At 47.6% G+C, this 16,409-nt stretch overlaps 1 protein-coding gene across 6 annotated transcripts; it reads left to right on the forward strand.

Moving 5' to 3' along the window:
* The first annotated feature begins 110 nt into the window (after positions 1-110).
* Positions 111-16,380, forward strand: ITFG2 (integrin alpha FG-GAP repeat containing 2). Of its 6 annotated transcripts, none has more exons than XM_054819982.1 (12): positions 111-334; positions 1,914-2,009; positions 2,445-2,486; positions 3,330-3,507; positions 3,840-3,979; positions 4,415-4,563; positions 5,675-5,769; positions 8,225-8,278; positions 9,953-10,044; positions 10,577-10,694; positions 11,298-11,471; positions 11,632-16,380. In XM_054819982.1, exons 1-12 carry the CDS (start codon positions 239-241, stop codon positions 11,778-11,780), a joined length of 1,383 nt encoding a protein of 460 aa, XP_054675957.1. In that variant the 5' UTR covers positions 111-238; the 3' UTR covers positions 11,781-16,380. The 6 variants fall into 6 exon arrangements, with proteins under 6 accessions (XP_054675957.1, XP_054675967.1, XP_054675996.1 ...); XM_054820021.1 differs by lacking the exon at positions 111-334 and adding an exon at positions 371-1,569; XM_054820032.1 differs by lacking the exon at positions 111-334 and adding an exon at positions 371-636.
* Positions 16,381-16,409: the final 29 nt, after the last annotated feature.

A 16,409-nucleotide genomic window follows, 5' to 3' on the forward strand; every position in this document is an offset into this window, starting at 1 on the left:
CCGCTGGGAACCGGGGGCGGGGCTCGACAGGGGTGCGGCGCCGGCAGCCAGGCCTGCCGGGAGCCACGCCCCCGCCCCACCCCGCCCTCACGTGATCCTCTCCCTCGCTGTCGTGCGCGCGTTCTGCGTCTCAACGTCCCGGCTGCGTTTGTATCGGCAGAGCCGCCGTCGCCTCAGCCTGGCGGCCGGCCCAGCAGCCAGCGGCGGAAGCTCCGCCTCTGCGGGCGGCGGCTGCGGGATGCGGTCCGTCAGCTACGTGCAGCGCGTGGCGCTCGACTTCGGCGGCAGTCTCTTCCCGCACGCTATCTGCCTGGGGGATGCCGACAACGACGCGGTCCGGAGGCGGGGGGTGGCTGCTGTGGGCCTGCGCGGGCGGGGTGGCGGGGCGGGCTCCGCCCTCGCGTGGCGGCGGCGACCCCGTGGCGACAGGCCGCGGGAGGTGGCGCTTCCGCGGGCGGAGTGCTGAGCCCAGTTTGGGCGCGAGCTGGAGCGAACCCAGCAGCGGGCCGCCGCGATGTCCGAGGTGCTGCCGCCGGCGGGGGGCGAGGCAGTGGGGCTTGGTCGGCCTGGGGAGCACCGGGGGCGTCCCAGGACGGCCTGCCGCCCTCGCCCGGCCGCTCTTAGAGACGAGCACCGGTAGGGCGAGGGGCAGCAGTCGCAGGTTGTACCGGAGGAAGTTAAAACTGGGTGGGGGAGAAGCACCGAGAGGATGATGCGGCACCAGAGCAGGTCCCTGGAGGAGGTGGGAGGGCTTCCACGTTGGCGGGACTCGGAGCTTGACAAGGGTGTGTCAGAGATTCAGGGTTGGATCAGATGGCCCCCAGAGATCGCTTGCAAACTGAATGTTTCAGTGATTCTGGGCTGCAGCTGGTCAGTGCTTCTGTCACTGTTAGACATGCTAGGTACCCTTGGCATGGATAACATATAGCTAGTAGGGAGGTTAACTGGTGCCAAAGAGAGACGCTCTGCTGTCGTGGTGGTGGGGATGTAGAGGTGCAGGGAAATGCTTTGCTGGGGCACAGTGGATCACAAACAGGGTAGAGCCAAGTTTCAGTGTTTCTTGATGATTATGATGGATGGATGTGCACCGGGAATCTTGCTGTCAGCCCCACAAACGGTTGTTTCTGATGGGTCTGATTTGTCTGTAATTAGGAAGAGGTTAGCTTAACCAGATATATGTAAACAGTCCCTTATTCTCAGCAGTCAAATTTTATTACAGCCCTATCCTGCTGTCCTGAAAAGTGTCATGGCCAGCAATGCAGTGGATGATAAGACAAATTTTCCCATAAGAAGTTGCGTTATGTGAGATATCATGTTCAGGGAGTTATGAAATGCACACAATTTAAATACACAGAGGCATGCTGCAGAAGATGGGATAGTAGGAATAGGCTCGTCAGCTGGTGTGGTTGGTGATTTTTGTCAGTCATCTTTAAAGAAAAAAATCACCATTCTGAAAGACCTTTACCCCTTCATCAGTGAGATTGAACATCCAGTGTAAATGTATTGTAAGGACTCTTGCAGCCTCTTTCTGGATATTTACATTTTCCTCATTACCATCATCTTCCTCAGGTGATTAAAGAAAGATCAAGTCAATCTAGATTGATGATTAGCAGAGCGGGATGTTGAAACAGTCAGTGACACAACTCTGAAACAATGGCTAGAGAAACAGTGGATAATGGGATGTTGCTTTAAGGAGCTGCTCTCCAGCTCTTATCTGTGAGAGTAAAATTAGGGCTTTTATTTTTTCCTAGACTTTCTCTATTGATTAGAGGCTGTCTCTTTAACTCTTGTTTTGCTTTGCTGCTTCTTCCCACAGAGTGATTTTTAGATATGAATTCTGTAATTATTGCTGTGTGGGAATATTGTTACTGTAATTGTGAATTTCTTCTTACTAACCCAATTCTCTTGTACAGCTGAATGAGCTAGTGGTGGGAGACACCAACGGGAAACTCTATGTTTACAAGAATGATGACAGCAAACCCTGGGCTGTGCGGTCTTGTCAAGGAATGGTCAGTTCTTGACAAAATTTTTAAATGGTTGGGCCTTTTGGTGTGTGTGCAGCCAGCTGTCCTTGACCACTGCCTAGGAATACGTAGGCTAGAGTGGAATGGCAGCCAGAACTGGTTCTGATGCCTTTCACGTAGTTATGCAAGACCCTGCTTTTGCCCACAACTAGTCCCATGGGTGAGAAGTGACGAGCAAGGTATTGAACAAACACAGGAACTGGGCTTCTGTCCCACTTTGTCCCTGCTCCTGTGCACTGTGGATTTTGCCTCAGGGCTCTGGGCAGTTGTGTGGCAGATATGTTTCTGTCCCTGACTCTGCTCTCTTTGTCCTTGAAAAGGTTGTTTAGAGTTCAAGAGATAGTTTATGAGAGAGGAGGGAGTAAGACAGACTGCTGTTTTGGGTTGCCTTCTCATGTATTGCCTTCTTTTCTCTTGCAGCTGACGTGCGTTGGTGTGGGAGATGTATGCAATAAAGGAAAGGTGAGAGCAGCCAGATTCTTCCCAGCTGTGTCTGTAGGGTATGTGGGAGGTGCTTAGGACATTAGGGTCATGTCAGATCCTGAGAGTGGAGGAGGACAGGTTGCAGGTGCTTTCTCTCCAAGATCTGCCCTTGCTCATAGAGTTTTAGCATTACTGTTTTAAAACTGTTTTTCGGTTTACATGTAACCTGTATCTGTGAGCCATATGCAGGTTTTAGTGAGCAAGAAAATCCATCCTATCTTCAGGAAGCACTGTTGATTTGCATGTCCCCCTGTGTGAGTGCCACAAGGCTTTAGTGGTTTGAGCGTTGCTCCTTTTCCTCAGTGGCTTTTGCCCTGCTCTGTGCTGGTCCCTGCTGTGGGCCATGACCCTTCTGCCACTCGGCTGTGTGCATTTAAGATCATCTAAACAAAACTGAGCCACAGAATAGTCTAGACTCCCAAGCAAATTCCACTGGGTCTAATATGACTCCTTTTGCTGGACTGCTATTTCTGGGAGTTAAGCCAGGACCACTGAGTCCAAAAGTCCCAGTTTAGGCACCCTGCCTAAAATACTGTAGCAATGTGTACTCCAGTGGGGAGCAGAGCTGAAGTGAGCATTGAGAAAGCCACATGTTTGGGGATTGTGTGCACACATCAGCTTGATATCCTAGACTGACAAGGATGAACAAGAAGTTTGGACCCTGTGGTATCCAAGTAGTTTGTATCTGGCCCAAAACCTTGTCTTCCTTGTGTAGCGATCATTGATCTTGATGAATCTACCCTTATATCTTCCCTCGTCCTGCTGTGGGATAGCTTCTGCAGTTTCTAGAAGAGGAAAAATCAGATTTCTCTTCCCTCTTAGAATCTCGTGGTGGCAGTGAGTGCAGAAGGCTGGTTTCATCTTTTTGACCTGACTTCTCCAACTTCAAAACACCCAGATGCTTCAGGCCACCATGAGCTGGCTGCAGCAGAAGAGCAGAAGCCAGCGTTCAAGCAGCACATTCCTGCCAACACCAAGGTCATGCTGATCAGTGACATTGGTGAGCTGGGAAGCTGATGTGGGAGTGCAGGGTGAGGGCATTTGTGGGTATTAGGTGGGTAGGTGTGGGGGGGGAGAAAGAGAGAAAGTTTGTGGGACTCACGGAAGGAAATTACTGTCTTGCTGAAACAGGTGCTCTAACAAACTGCAGCCAAGTTATGGAGGAGAGAAACAGGACCTTCAGGAATTTTCCTGAAGCCCAAGTTCTCATTACAGGATTGGGATCCTCAGGGATGCTACCTAATGGGAACCAGCACAGTGGTTTCTGAATGTTGGGATCTTGGGGCTATGAAAGCCTGAGAGAGCCCATCTATCTCCTTGTATGCCCTGCAGATGGAGATGGGAAGTGTGAGTTGGTTGTGGGTTACACTGACAGGGTGGTACGTGCCTTCCGCTGGGAGGACTCGTCGGAGAATTCAGACCATGTCTCTGGGCAGCTGCTCCTGTTGAAGAAATGGCTGCTAGAAGGTCAGGTAAGGAAATGGGATGTTCAGAGCAGAACTTGTCTTAGTCTTCAAAAGGTGGCTCTCCCAAGGGAGGAAGCACAAAATCTTAGTCCTATGAACAAAGCAATGTTGTGTCGATGGCCTGAAAGATTATTTGCCCAGTGGTTGTCCTATACGTGCAGAGCAGCTGGTGGGTTGGTCTGGGAAACAGTCACTTGCTCTCACCCAACTATAGAGCATTAGTGGAAGATACTAGTGTGTTCTTAAGTGGCTTTTGGTAGGGAAACAACCTTTTACTGTAATTTGGACATTTTGCTTCTAGCTGAATTTGTGCAGCTTGTGTTCAGCTCTGTCAGAAGATCTGCCATATTTAAGTTTAGGTACAAGGAGCACAGTGAACCCTTCTGAGATGTTTAAAGTTCTCCGTTTGAGTCTATTAATTTTTTTCCTCTGCCAATATAGGTGGACAGCCTCTCTGTGAACCCAGGCCGTGATGGCTCACCAGAGATGATGGTGTCTCAGCCAGGCTGCGGTTATGCCATTCTGCTGTGCACCTGGGTCTCTGAGCAGCAGGCCACGACAGAGGGAAGAGACACTTCTGCCCCAAGCAGGTGAAGAGCATTCCTGCATGGGGTAGATGAGGAGATTCCACTGTAGATGCCCGTCGCAAGGGGGCACCACTGGCGGGGGGGCTGTCATTTGTCCTTGCTTCAGTGACCTGCTGTACTGCTGGGGGTTCATGACTTAAGCCCGCCTGCATCCAAGCTTCCATGAACACTCTTCACATCTCTATCACAAAGATGAATACTACTGCCTTTCCTTGTTATCCCACCCTCCTCTCTTTGCGTGGCAAAACCAGCTGACTGAGGAGAGCATTACAAGGGGCTAAGGCAGAGAAATGAGTGACCTAGATCTCTGGAGAAAGAGTAGTAGGCAATCTGATGACCTATCTAATGGTGGGAAGGGTAGCAACTGAAAGGCTGGGCCAAGCCCAGTTAGTCTGAAGCCCAGGATGACACTTTGGGTTCATTCACTCATTTCTTCCAGGCAAGGTAATTGGAGGTTTCCTAATGAGATCCCTGGCAGCCAGTGCTGTAAATCACAACCAGAGCAATTGCAATGAGCAGTGAGGTCATTGTCCTTGGTGCTGGAGGGACCCTTGTGGGGAATTCAGGTGCTTCTGTGGTGTTCTGTGAGACTTTAAGGCAGACCCAGAAAACTGCAACAGAAGAGGAGCTAGGCAAGTCTCCTTGATGTCTTAAAGACCTTAGTCGAATGGTCTGGTCTCCTAGCCAGAAGCCAGGCCCAAGCATGATCTCTGACCAACCTATTCAACCCCAGCAGACACTTCCTGAGTGAAGAGCAGCCAGGCTTACATGACAGTAATGATAAAAATTGTCTTTTTTTTTTTTCCTTGATCAGAATACATGTTTTACTGTCTTTTTTTGTTTGTTTGTTTGTTTGTTTGAGATCTTTCCAGTTTTCTGGTGCATCAAATCATTCTGGGTTTTGGGGGTTTTTTTAAGCATTAGCAAGTTCCTTTCATACCTGGAGTGGCATGCATTCTTTTCCTTGGTCTTTACCATTAAAGGGCTAACCCATGCACAAACTCTATCAGTCTCTGGATTTGTAGAGCTTTGGAGTACGGTGCTCTTGAGATTGTTCTGGCACAGTCCCGAGCATGGTTCCATAACCTTTCTGTGATGTCTCTCTTTTCTCTAGTGAGGCCCCTATTCGAGATGTTATTCTACACCAAACATCTGGACGGATTCACAACAAGAACGTTTCCACTCACCTAATTGGTAGCATTGGCCGAGGTGAGAGATTAGGAGCTTGGGGTCTCTGGCCCAACAGTTGCCTCTGATAGTTTTTTCAATATGTCAGTCCAGCATGAAATCAGATTTCCTGTGGTTGAAAAATAACAGTGGGAGGCAGCTGCAAGAACAGAGGAACTAGGCTTCTGTTAGCCAGCTCCCAAAGAGAGACAGTTGGATATTTGCATTTGAACTTTTTATAGCCGTTGTCCTTCCCTAGGTAGCTCTTACTCTTCACCTTGCACAACAGTTTCTCTGCAGCCTCCACTGGACTGCATTTAGTCATCCTGAATCAGGCTGCCATGCTGTGCTCATACAGATGTCCTTGATTGTTGCTTTTGCATGGCGGCAGCTTATGCCCTCCCCTTATTCCCTAGATGCATCTATTCCTTTCCACAGCCTCATCTTTATTCTTACTTTTGTGTTTTTCAGCATTTGATTCCTGATACTTGGCAGCTATATCATGCTCTTCCTTCACCTATTCAGTCCCAGCCCCTCCAGAGCTGTTTCTACATTTCATTTATATTGCTGTCCTCTGTCTCCTTCCAATGTATTCTGTGCAGCCATTGTATCTAAACTCTCCACAGCTGCTGGCTCCTCTCAGCCCTGACACACTGCTGTTGTGTCCAGACTTTTCTTACACACTACCACTGCTTCCCTTGTGTAACTGCTTTGTGCTCTGACCCACACCTGGTGCACCTGATGAATCCTGTTTTGCTACCTATGGAGAATAAGCAGCTTTCAGTCCCCCTTGGAGCATGTGGCCGTAACACAAGAAGGCAGAAAATTCCCAATGCAGATCACTTTCTTTTGTCTGCAGCTGGCTGGAATCCAGCTGCATTTGCTCTGTCCAAGTATTACCCACTGCAGTGCTGTCTGAGAACAATTTAGGCTGTGCAATGTAATTAGAGCTGTGGGAGAAGAGTAATCAACTGAAAACCTTCCTTTCCCCCTTCCTCAGAGTGCTCTTCCTCCGCAGTTCCTAAGCTTGTTATGTTTTCAGCATCTCAGGTGCTGCTATGAGCAAACATGGTCAACAGAGCATGAAAGCAATTATTTCACTGTATACAAAGCCTTGCATCTAATGAGAAGTGTCTGTGAACAAGGCAGGCATGTAGAATAAGGGATGCTGGACCATCAGTAATGAAACAGCTGAGGAGTGCCCTGCTGACCAGTTTGTAAGGGGGACACAGCAGATCTTTTGGATCAAAGCCTGTCTGGATGAATGTCAGCTAGGGGCAATAGAGCACTCAACCAGCTGACTGCTTCAAGCTGATCTGCAGAAATAGGGTAGTCTGCGTCCTGGGAGTGTTGTAGCTTGGAGCTGTCTATGGGCTGTGGAGATAGGCTTGCAGTATTACATCATTCTGAGGAAACTGTCTATTTGCTTTCACCTCTGCTGGCTTGTTCCTGACTGCCAGGTTTCCTGGGCTCCTGCAGACCTCAGGGAGCCAGTGTCTCTCCCTTGTCACTGAAGGGGTTAAATGCAGCTGTAGTCAAATACAGCTGCAGTCCTCCCCCACCAAGTGTGATATCACTTTCAAAACCTGGCCTTGCATGTCTTTTCTGACTGGTAGCTAGGCAGAGAGTGTACTGAAGCAGCCTGGTGGTTAGGGGAGTCTCACCTGCAGATGTAACTGGTCAGAGCTGTCCTGCATGCAACTGTCATATACAGGCTTTGGAGAGGATACTGCTTGCAGGAAGTTTGCAGCTGTATGAGCATAGCCCAGGAAAGCCAGGGCTGAATGTGTAGAAGAGCATGAAGGCAGATGTCTAATCTGCTCATAAAGCAAGGGCTCTCTAGCATCTGACCAGTGTTTGCTGGGACAGGATCAACAATAGAGTTGGTAGCCTGATCTCCACAGACTTATTCAGGAGTTGCCATGGAGGTACTTTTGTGTTACTGTGACTGATGCTTTGTCCTTCTGGCAGGACCCCCCCCCCCCCCCCTTTTTTTTTCTCCTCCTCCCATGCAGCTTCCCAGAACAGCCGAAGGCCATGTTCCTGTCCTTGAAAGACACATTGAGTGTACATTTGTAATACTCTTGTTTTGGCTTCAGATGTTCTTTACTTGCAATAGTCCTGCCTATGCTTATGCATTTCTGGAGCCTGGAGAGGATGTGATGCAGTTCACTAAAACTGGAACTGCCAGAGGCCTGCAAGTGCGTATGTGGTACAGACAGACTCCTAGGAGCAGCCAGCAGAGCCAGACGTGCCTGTATCAGTGCAAACCAAAGGTCTTGGGTTTTGAGATGCCAGTGTCCTACAAATAAAAGCCAGCACGGAGTGTGATTGGTTGCAAGAATCTGTAGATATCTGCTAAGCAAAGTGTCAAAATTGGGCAAAAAAGGAGGCAGGATGGATCAGCTTGTCTTGAATCTTTATTTTTTTCAGGAGAGGTAGGGGACAACTCTCATAAAACAGCATCAACTCCTGTAATTCTCTTCTGCACTTACAGGCTGCTCCAGTGAGAATAGTGGCTCAGGTCTGTTTGCCCTCTGTACTCTGGATGGTAAGTCCTACCACTGTCCCAGAAGAAAGGCCTATGGGGTGTCCAAGGTCTGTCACTAATTCAAAGCAAGGAACCAGGGGCTCAGTGCCTTTGATTTTGAAAGAGGGGGGAGCTGGGCTTCAGAAATGCTTCCTGGGTCAAGCAAGAGAATTTGACTCAAAGACTCCTTTTGCTGACATATTTTATACAAAGGCATGAAAGGTAAGACAGGAGCCAAGGTAAGAGTTGTCACTGTGAGCAAGTCCCCCATAACCCAGGTGTGTGATAACATGCCTGTATCTGAGGATATGGTAAAACATATTTAAGCTGAGCCTGTGTTTCTGTTCCTTACTGAATTGGGTCTCATGTTGCACAGGCCTGCTCTCTTCAGGAAACCTCTTGTGTTTTTTATGTTACTAATACCTGCCTGTCTCTCACCCCTGGTACAGTTTATTCATCTGTGGATTTCAAAGCATTTTACAAACATTAATTACCTGTATGGTCCCATGGGCTGTGGAGGTAGAAGTATTAATGGCATGTTGCAGCGAGCAGCTGGGAAAATGAAGAGGCTAGGTCATTGGCGCAAAGACATGCTGAAAGCTTGAGATGGAGAGTGAGACTAGAACTTTCACATGCTGACTCTTAAGTTGCCTGTTTACTCAAACAACTGTTTGAGATGCCAACTCAGCAGTGTCATTCATGTAGACAGGAGCCTCTAAACCACAGCAGAGATGTGTCCTTGTACTTGAAAGGAATTGCATGGTTTCCAAAAGCAGTAAAGGAAATGGATGCTGGAACTTAAGTATTGGTAGAGAGCAGCTGGCTTCACACAGGCCTGGAGCCAGGTATTTCTGCTGTGCCCCTGACTGAGAAGTGATGGGACAGGCTGCAATAGGATTGAATCTAATGAGCTGAATGCTGAGTTTCTGTTCAAAAAACAACAATGTGGAGACAAGATGCTGTGCTTCTCTCTTCCCAGATAGGCAGTCTGGCCTGTTTGGGCCAGATGTCCACCTGCCCAATGATGTCCTTCTAGGGAATTTCTGATTATCTTTGGGCCTGAACTCTGAAGCTTCTGCATCTGGCAAGGCTTCCTGCCTCTCTGTGGTTCATACAGAGGCTGGAGGGCACTGTGAGGATAGATTCATGTTTATGTTCCACTCTGTCACAGCCATCCACCCAGTACTATCACAGTATCTCAGGATGACAGAAAAACGGTATGTGAAGTAAGTGTCCGGTATGCTTTTAGTAGCCAAGAGGCCGTGCCCATGCTATTAGGCAACCAACTCTCAGCTGATACCTGTCAACATGCTGTCCTGAGATCACATGATCTGTAGGGCATGGGGAGAAGCTTCTAGGTTACTCACTGTCTCATGTGAGATCTGTTGATGTACTGTACTTTGGGAGCCCGTTTGGGCAGGTTTTTTCTTGTCTTAGAGCACAATCCACTTAGCAGGGCTGCTGCCATTTTTTTTCTCTGTTTTAGTTACTCATGACAAGATAGCGGACTGCTGTCCTTCCCAGAACTGAGATTGTGTTATCTATTATCAACCATAGCCCGTACCATGGGCCCAGCCCTCTGCCTGCAGAACCTAGAGTGTTAAGGAGTGTGCAGGGCCCAGTGTTGGCAAACATCTTGCTCCCGGTTTAATGTTTTCAAGACAATCTTAAGTTTTTGGTTTTTTTTCCTTTCAGGGACATTGAAACTCATGGAGGGAGCAGACAAGCTGCTCTGGTCTGTGCAGGTTGATCACCAGCTATTTGCTCTGGAAAAGCTGGATGTTACTGTGAGTGTCCGAATAGGGCTGGGGGGGATGAAGACAAAAACTCAATATGGCTTTGTGTATATGAATTTAGGAAGGGCATAGGGAATATGATTTGGTTGAAAAAGGCTGAGATTATTTCAGGATGACATACAGAGGGCTCTGACTGTGCTGATGCATTCTGCACTCGTGTCAGTATGTACACCTGCAAGAGGTTGAGCTGTGTCTGCCCGTGTGACCTAGTGAGCCCAGCATCCTGCTATGAACTTTTTCATCCTCCACCTGCTCTTTTATCTTGCAAAGTTGAATGGTTTTGCTCACTGCTAATACCCCGATTCTCTACAAGCTCTTATGATACATAAGGATTACGATAGAGAAGAGTGAGGTGGTCTTCAAGTGCAAAAAGATTGGACAAGTGCAAAATGTCTGGACAAGGTGTCCAAAAATGACATATTGTTCAGACATTAGTGTTATGTCTCTGAGCAAACAGGAAAGATTCTTGACTGCTGTGAGTAGTTGATGTTTGCGCTAATATGTGTTCTTACGGTTCTTGCAGGGCAATGGGCATGAGGAGGTGATCGCCTGTGCATGGGATGGTCAGACGTACATCATTGACCACAATCGGACTGTTGCCAGATTTCAAGCAGATGAGAATGTCAGTGCCTTCTGTGCAGGTAGGGAGCCTGACTGCAAAGCCAGCCCTCACAGCACTTCTCCCTCAAAGCTACTACTCCCCTCTGGGAGACCTGGAATCCTTTGTCAGTCTGCAGTGGGGAATAATTTCCCTGTGTATATACTGCAGAAGGTCCAGCTAGTCTTTCCTCTGGTGGCATCTGGGAAGAGTAGGGGCGAGAGGAGGTTATGCTGAGGTTTGTCTGTGATGGTTTTGGGGTTTTTTACTGTCCTTTTTGGGAGTGCTACAGTGGTCTCTTGTCTTCCCCACCACTTTTTTTAATTTGCAACTTCTAAGCAGTTCTCAAGTGGAGGTAAGGAGCCCCATGGAAACAGCCTGAGCCTTGGCTTTGCTCAGTCCTGTCTCAGACCTGCAGGAAAGCAGCTTGCAAATTCCCAAGCTCCATGCATTAATAACAGTTTAGAGACACTTTCTTGGACTGTCTCAAAGGGACTTCATATATCCAAGCTGATGCTTGTGCCCCTAACCCCTGGTGCTTGCTGCTTTCTGCTAACAGCTTTGGTACCTCATCATGAGAAGTTACCTGTTTGCTTTCTCTGTCCTTTTGGAAGTAGTCGTATCTCCACACTTTTGCTTTCTGCAGGCCTCTATGCATGCAAAGGAGGAAGCAACAGCCCCTGCTTGGTTTATGTCAGCTTCAATCAGAAAATCTACATCTACTGGGATGTGCAGCTGGAGAGAATGGAATCCACCAACCTGTTGAAAATCCTGGATTGTGACCCAGAGTTTGGAAGTCTTCTGCAGCAGCTGGGTGTGGGTGAGTGCAGAAGGGGTGAAGGAAAAAAGAGAGGAAGGGCCACTGACGGGTGATGGGCTGAGAACTAGAGTTCAAGGTACTTCTTGAGGAAGACAGGCTTTCGTACTGTCTGTTGAGAATCCCTAACAACTGTCTTTCTGTCTTTGTCTCTTCTCCATAGAAAGAGGCGATGTTTCTGCTGTCAAAGATCTGATTCACAAAACACTGTATTTTCCGGAGAAACATCAGCAGAGCAGCCCCTCGCAGTGTCAGGACCCTGCTGGAGCAGACTCTTCTGCCCACTACGCTGTCATCCAGGATCCCTTATAACAAATCACGTGGAGGTTGATGCCTTTAATACCAGCACAAACTCTTCTCTGACTGGAATCAAGCATCCAATGAAGATGAGACTGTTCTTTTCCCATCTCTGTCAAAGCTTCCAGACAGCAAAGGGTGTGCAGGACAGGTTCTGTGGGGGGATGTGCTCAGCTGTAGGCTTGAGTGAAGGTGGTGGGTTGATTTGTTTTTAGCTGAGGAAGCTACCAGCACAGCAAGAGTCCAGGGTCCTGCTCATTGGTTTCCATGTTCTCTGCTAGCTAAAGCACTTTATGGGTGACTGTGAAGGAGCACTGAGGACATAGATGGAGAGAATAGCTGAGCTCAGTCTTTGGTCTATTCTTACAATTGGTCTTCTGAGTTCTTAGCAGGATCACAGTGCAGGAACTGCAGTTGGAGGAATTGAGTTAGGGAGCAGGCAAGGGCCTTCTCCATTTGGGTTTTTTAAAGTAGACTCAGGCATTGTTTGCCTTTGTTCTGCTGCTGGTCTTCTCCCAAGCTGTTTCTCACAAACCACCTCTTGTTCTGAGGAGCTAGAGATGTGTGAGAAGAACCACAACTTGCACTAATAAGTTGAGGAGAGGTAACAGCTCCAGTGAACCCCAGCTGTGCTCAACAAGCATTGCTTGTCTCTATCTTCTTGGGCAGCGTGATCCCAGAGATGGCTGTGACTTAGCAAAGCAGCTGTGACCTAGGCAATAAGAGAAACCTCTCTTAACCATGGATCTGTGGTGCTGTGAGAGCTTGGCTGTTCCATAATAAGCACTAGAAATGCCACACTTCCCTCTTGTTGCAGAGAGTGCCACCCTATTTTGAGTCCTGCACTACTGAAAGAGATGGACTGGAGGTGATGATCCACTTGCTGGTATGCAGAGTCTGGAAAAGGCCATTGCTCACCCAGGCTGCTCATACACAGAGGCTCAAGCAGGAACCTGTCCACATGCTGCTGGTCTGCTTTTCCCCATCTCAGCTTGCCCCTTGCCTAACTCACCTTATTAGGGTAGGAGCAGCATGCTCACCTGCTGTTTTGTATCTTACTATCTTCTCTCACTTGTGTGATGTTTTACTGGACATACATAATGGATGGAGCTGTCCCTTCACCCTTATGGCAGCCTGAGACAGTTGCATCCAAGTCAGCACAAATATAATTGTGATCTCTCTTTAGCAACTGGTAACATTTAAAGGTACTGCAGGCTGTTGAAAACCTGCTGTGCTATACTCTGCAAAACAGGGCAGCCCTAATTGGGAGAAAGTACTTTGTATGGAGAAAAGGGGTGTCTTGCCCTTGGGTCAAAAGAACTGTTGTTGAAGTAGCCCTGTGTGGTAGAAGGGCAGGATCTTTACATAATAAACCCTAGCTTTTCTTTGCAATTTCCATCTGTAGATTTATATAAGCTTTATAGAGGACAGCTTATGTCCTCTACATTTGATAGCTGTGAAAGTTGAAGCATGGAGCAGTGAAATGGTATGACCTGCTCTGCACCAGCTAGCACTCTTGTTGCTTCACAGACTGCTCTATCTTCTGACTCTTAACTACAGTGGAAGTTTCACTCCATTTTAATGACTTCACTGAGAAGCATTTTTTAAATGTTCCCTTGTCATACTAGGTGTTTGTGTACAACTGGACCCTTCAGGCAGGAGCTCTCAAGTCATAATAGTGCTTTAGTAACAGCGGTGTTCAAAGCAGCGGGGCTTGAGTTTGTTAGCTATGGAGAGCTGGTAATGTAGGGACCGTCTACTGATGGGCTAAAGCAAGGAGTTGTCTTGAAGCTTGTCAGCTCTAGATTGTAACCTCAAGAAATTGTCATCTCTAATGATGCTGACATGTACAGCCACTCATCCCAGTGGGCAATCACCACTGTTTCTGACAAATTAATCAGTCTGACCTCTTGGGCTGTCATCAGTCTCATAGTCCTTTCCTAATGAGGATGAGTCCTGTTGGGGCTGTTAACTAGATCAGTGTATTGGTTCTTGCTACTTCCAGGTTTCTGTTTCCCAAAACCCAAAGCTGCTCTTTCCGATTTGCCAGAACAAGTAAGGATTCTCCCTTCCCTCCTTTCAGGCACAGTAGTAGCAACTGATAGTCTTATCTCTGCCCCTTGGAGCCCAGCTGAGTTGGGGAGAAGCAGATGTCCCTACAGGTGAGATGTGCTGGTGTTGGTTGTGAGAGAGTTAATTTTTTTCATGGTAGCTAGTATGGGCTGCATTTTGGATTTGTTCTGAAAACAGTGTTGATAACACAGGGATGTTTTCGTTACTGCTGAGCAGTGCTTACACAGAGCGAAGGCCTTTTCTGCTTCTCGCACCACCCCACCAGTGAGTAGGCTGGGGGTGCACAAGGAGTTGGGAGAGGACACAGCCAGGACAGCTGACCCAAACTGATCAAAGGTATATTCCATACCATACGATATCATGCTCAGCATATAAAGCTGAAGGAAGAAGAAGGGGGGGATGCTCAGAGTGATGGCATTTGTCTTCCCAAGTCACTGTTACGTGTGATGGAGCCCTGCTTTCCTGGAGATGGCTGAACACCTGCCTGCTGATGGGAAGTGGGGAATGAATTCCTTCTTTTGCTTTGCTTGTGTGCATGGCTTTTGCTTTACCTATTAAACTGTCTTTGTCTCAACCCAGGAGTTTCTCCTTGCTTTCGCTCTTCCAATTCTCTCCCCCATTCCACTGAAGGTGTGTGGGGCTTAGCCTTTAGCTGGGGTTAAACCATGACATGAACGGTTTGGTTTCCCTGTATTCTGAGTACTTTCCACTTAGCCCTGTTGCTACCTCATTTTAATCTTGCACTTCAAAATTAGTGGAACTGACATAAAGAGGGACCACAGCAGAGCAGGACTCTGCAGAGCAGTTTCCAGAAGCATACAATGGAAATGACATTTTAGCAATGTCCCTTAACAGGCCTGTGTCTTGGCATATGCTGTTCTTCTGTCCTCAACACAGACTGCTGTTCTTCCTCTGCTTAAGGCTGTGTATTTTCTTGTTCTGCTCCCCTCCTCTCCCCTCGTGTCATCCCCCACTTAATTCTGTGGCTTCTGTCTCCTCCAGCAGGGACAGAAACAGGATGGTTATAAGCAACAGAAAACAGTAATGCCTGAGTTTTCAGGGATGGCTCATGCAACCTGGTTCTCCTGCTGTGCGTGCTTTGACAAAAACAGTCCTATCACAACTTTGTCCTACCGCAATTTGTGCCTGCACTGGCTCTGCTCAACATCTTTTTGCTTTGGCGAGGCAGGTGTTCTCCACATAAGTACTCTCACTCTTCATCCCCTGCTGGAACCCTTGAGGTTCCTGCAGCAATTGCCTGCAGCATTTTATTTGCCTGAGAGTTGGGCCATTCTGAGCCAGTCAGAATAGCCGAGCTATTGCAGTGTTGGTATATTGTAATTCTTGAGGCGTAACAGGAAAACAGGCTTGTCTACACATAACAGAGAACAACTCAATGCTGTCTGTCCATGCCAAATATAAACCTTTATTAGCAACACAAGCACAAGGGGGATACAAATGGTTGTATGACTGAAACTGTTTTATGCAAAACAAACTTTGCTGTACAGGTCGAATGACTTCCAAGGAAGGAAGGTCAAACTCATCTACTGTTGGACTGTTAATTGCTGAGAAGAAACAGGGAAGGGTTAATGGGGAGCTCTCCTAAGAGCCATTTTTAAAAGAAAATGGGGCAAAACTGATGCAAATGTTGGACAGGACCACCTGTGCAACCTAGCCGTCTTCTCTTGTTGCCTTGAGGATAACATGGCTGTGTGCTGTGCAAGTCTAGGCATGCTGCATTGTGGAAAGCAGAGGTGAGAAGATACGGATGCTACAGATCATCCATTCCCCAAAACTCTTCAGCTCTTAAAAGCATTTGAGAGAAAAAAACGCTACTGTTTGAGGGTTTCCCCCAAGAGATAATGTGCTGTAAGCAATACAAAAAACTTGCAGATGCATTTTGCTCCTGTACTTCTTGTGCACAAAAGAAAATGGAAGCTGTCTACAGAAAAATTAATTGGAACTTTTGTACTATTACTTGGCCAAAGATCACGTTCCTCCTTTTTTCATGCCCTGAACTCCTAAGTGGCAATTAATAGATTGTCTACAGTCAATGCTTTCTGAAGTCAATGCTTCAGGCTGCTTCCACTGGCAGCAGTTTTCCATGAAGTATGAATCTACTCGGAGAGTGAACCATATAGGCTCTGCCTCTGGACTGATGGAGTTACATTATACTTGCATTGTAACTCATTGCCCATTTGTCCCTGCCAGCCAACACAAGCCACACAGTTCAATTGGAAGTTGTTCCTTCCCATGCAGCAGAAAATGTTGTTTGCTACATCCTACTCAGTAGCAGACTGGCATACCCACTGATGCCAGGAAGCTTTTCAACAGGGCAGGATTTGCAAGACACATTTGTATGTCCCAGTGACAACAGACAGCAAGTGAGGAGTCCAACAGCATTTTCAGACACTGGGGGTATTTACAGATAAATGATTCATGGCTTTGGTTGTCACGCTCAATTTACTAGCAATAAAATAAAGGGAGGGGGTTGCTTTATTTTCCTGAGACATAATAAACCCACTAGCCATCCCTGCTCTCATTTTTGTGATCTCTTTGCTGAATGTAGTT

The sequence above is a fragment of the Grus americana genome, chromosome 1 (assembly GCF_028858705.1).
Source record: "Grus americana isolate bGruAme1 chromosome 1, bGruAme1.mat, whole genome shotgun sequence".
NCBI classification, from domain to species: Eukaryota; Metazoa; Chordata; class Aves; order Gruiformes; family Gruidae; genus Grus; species Grus americana.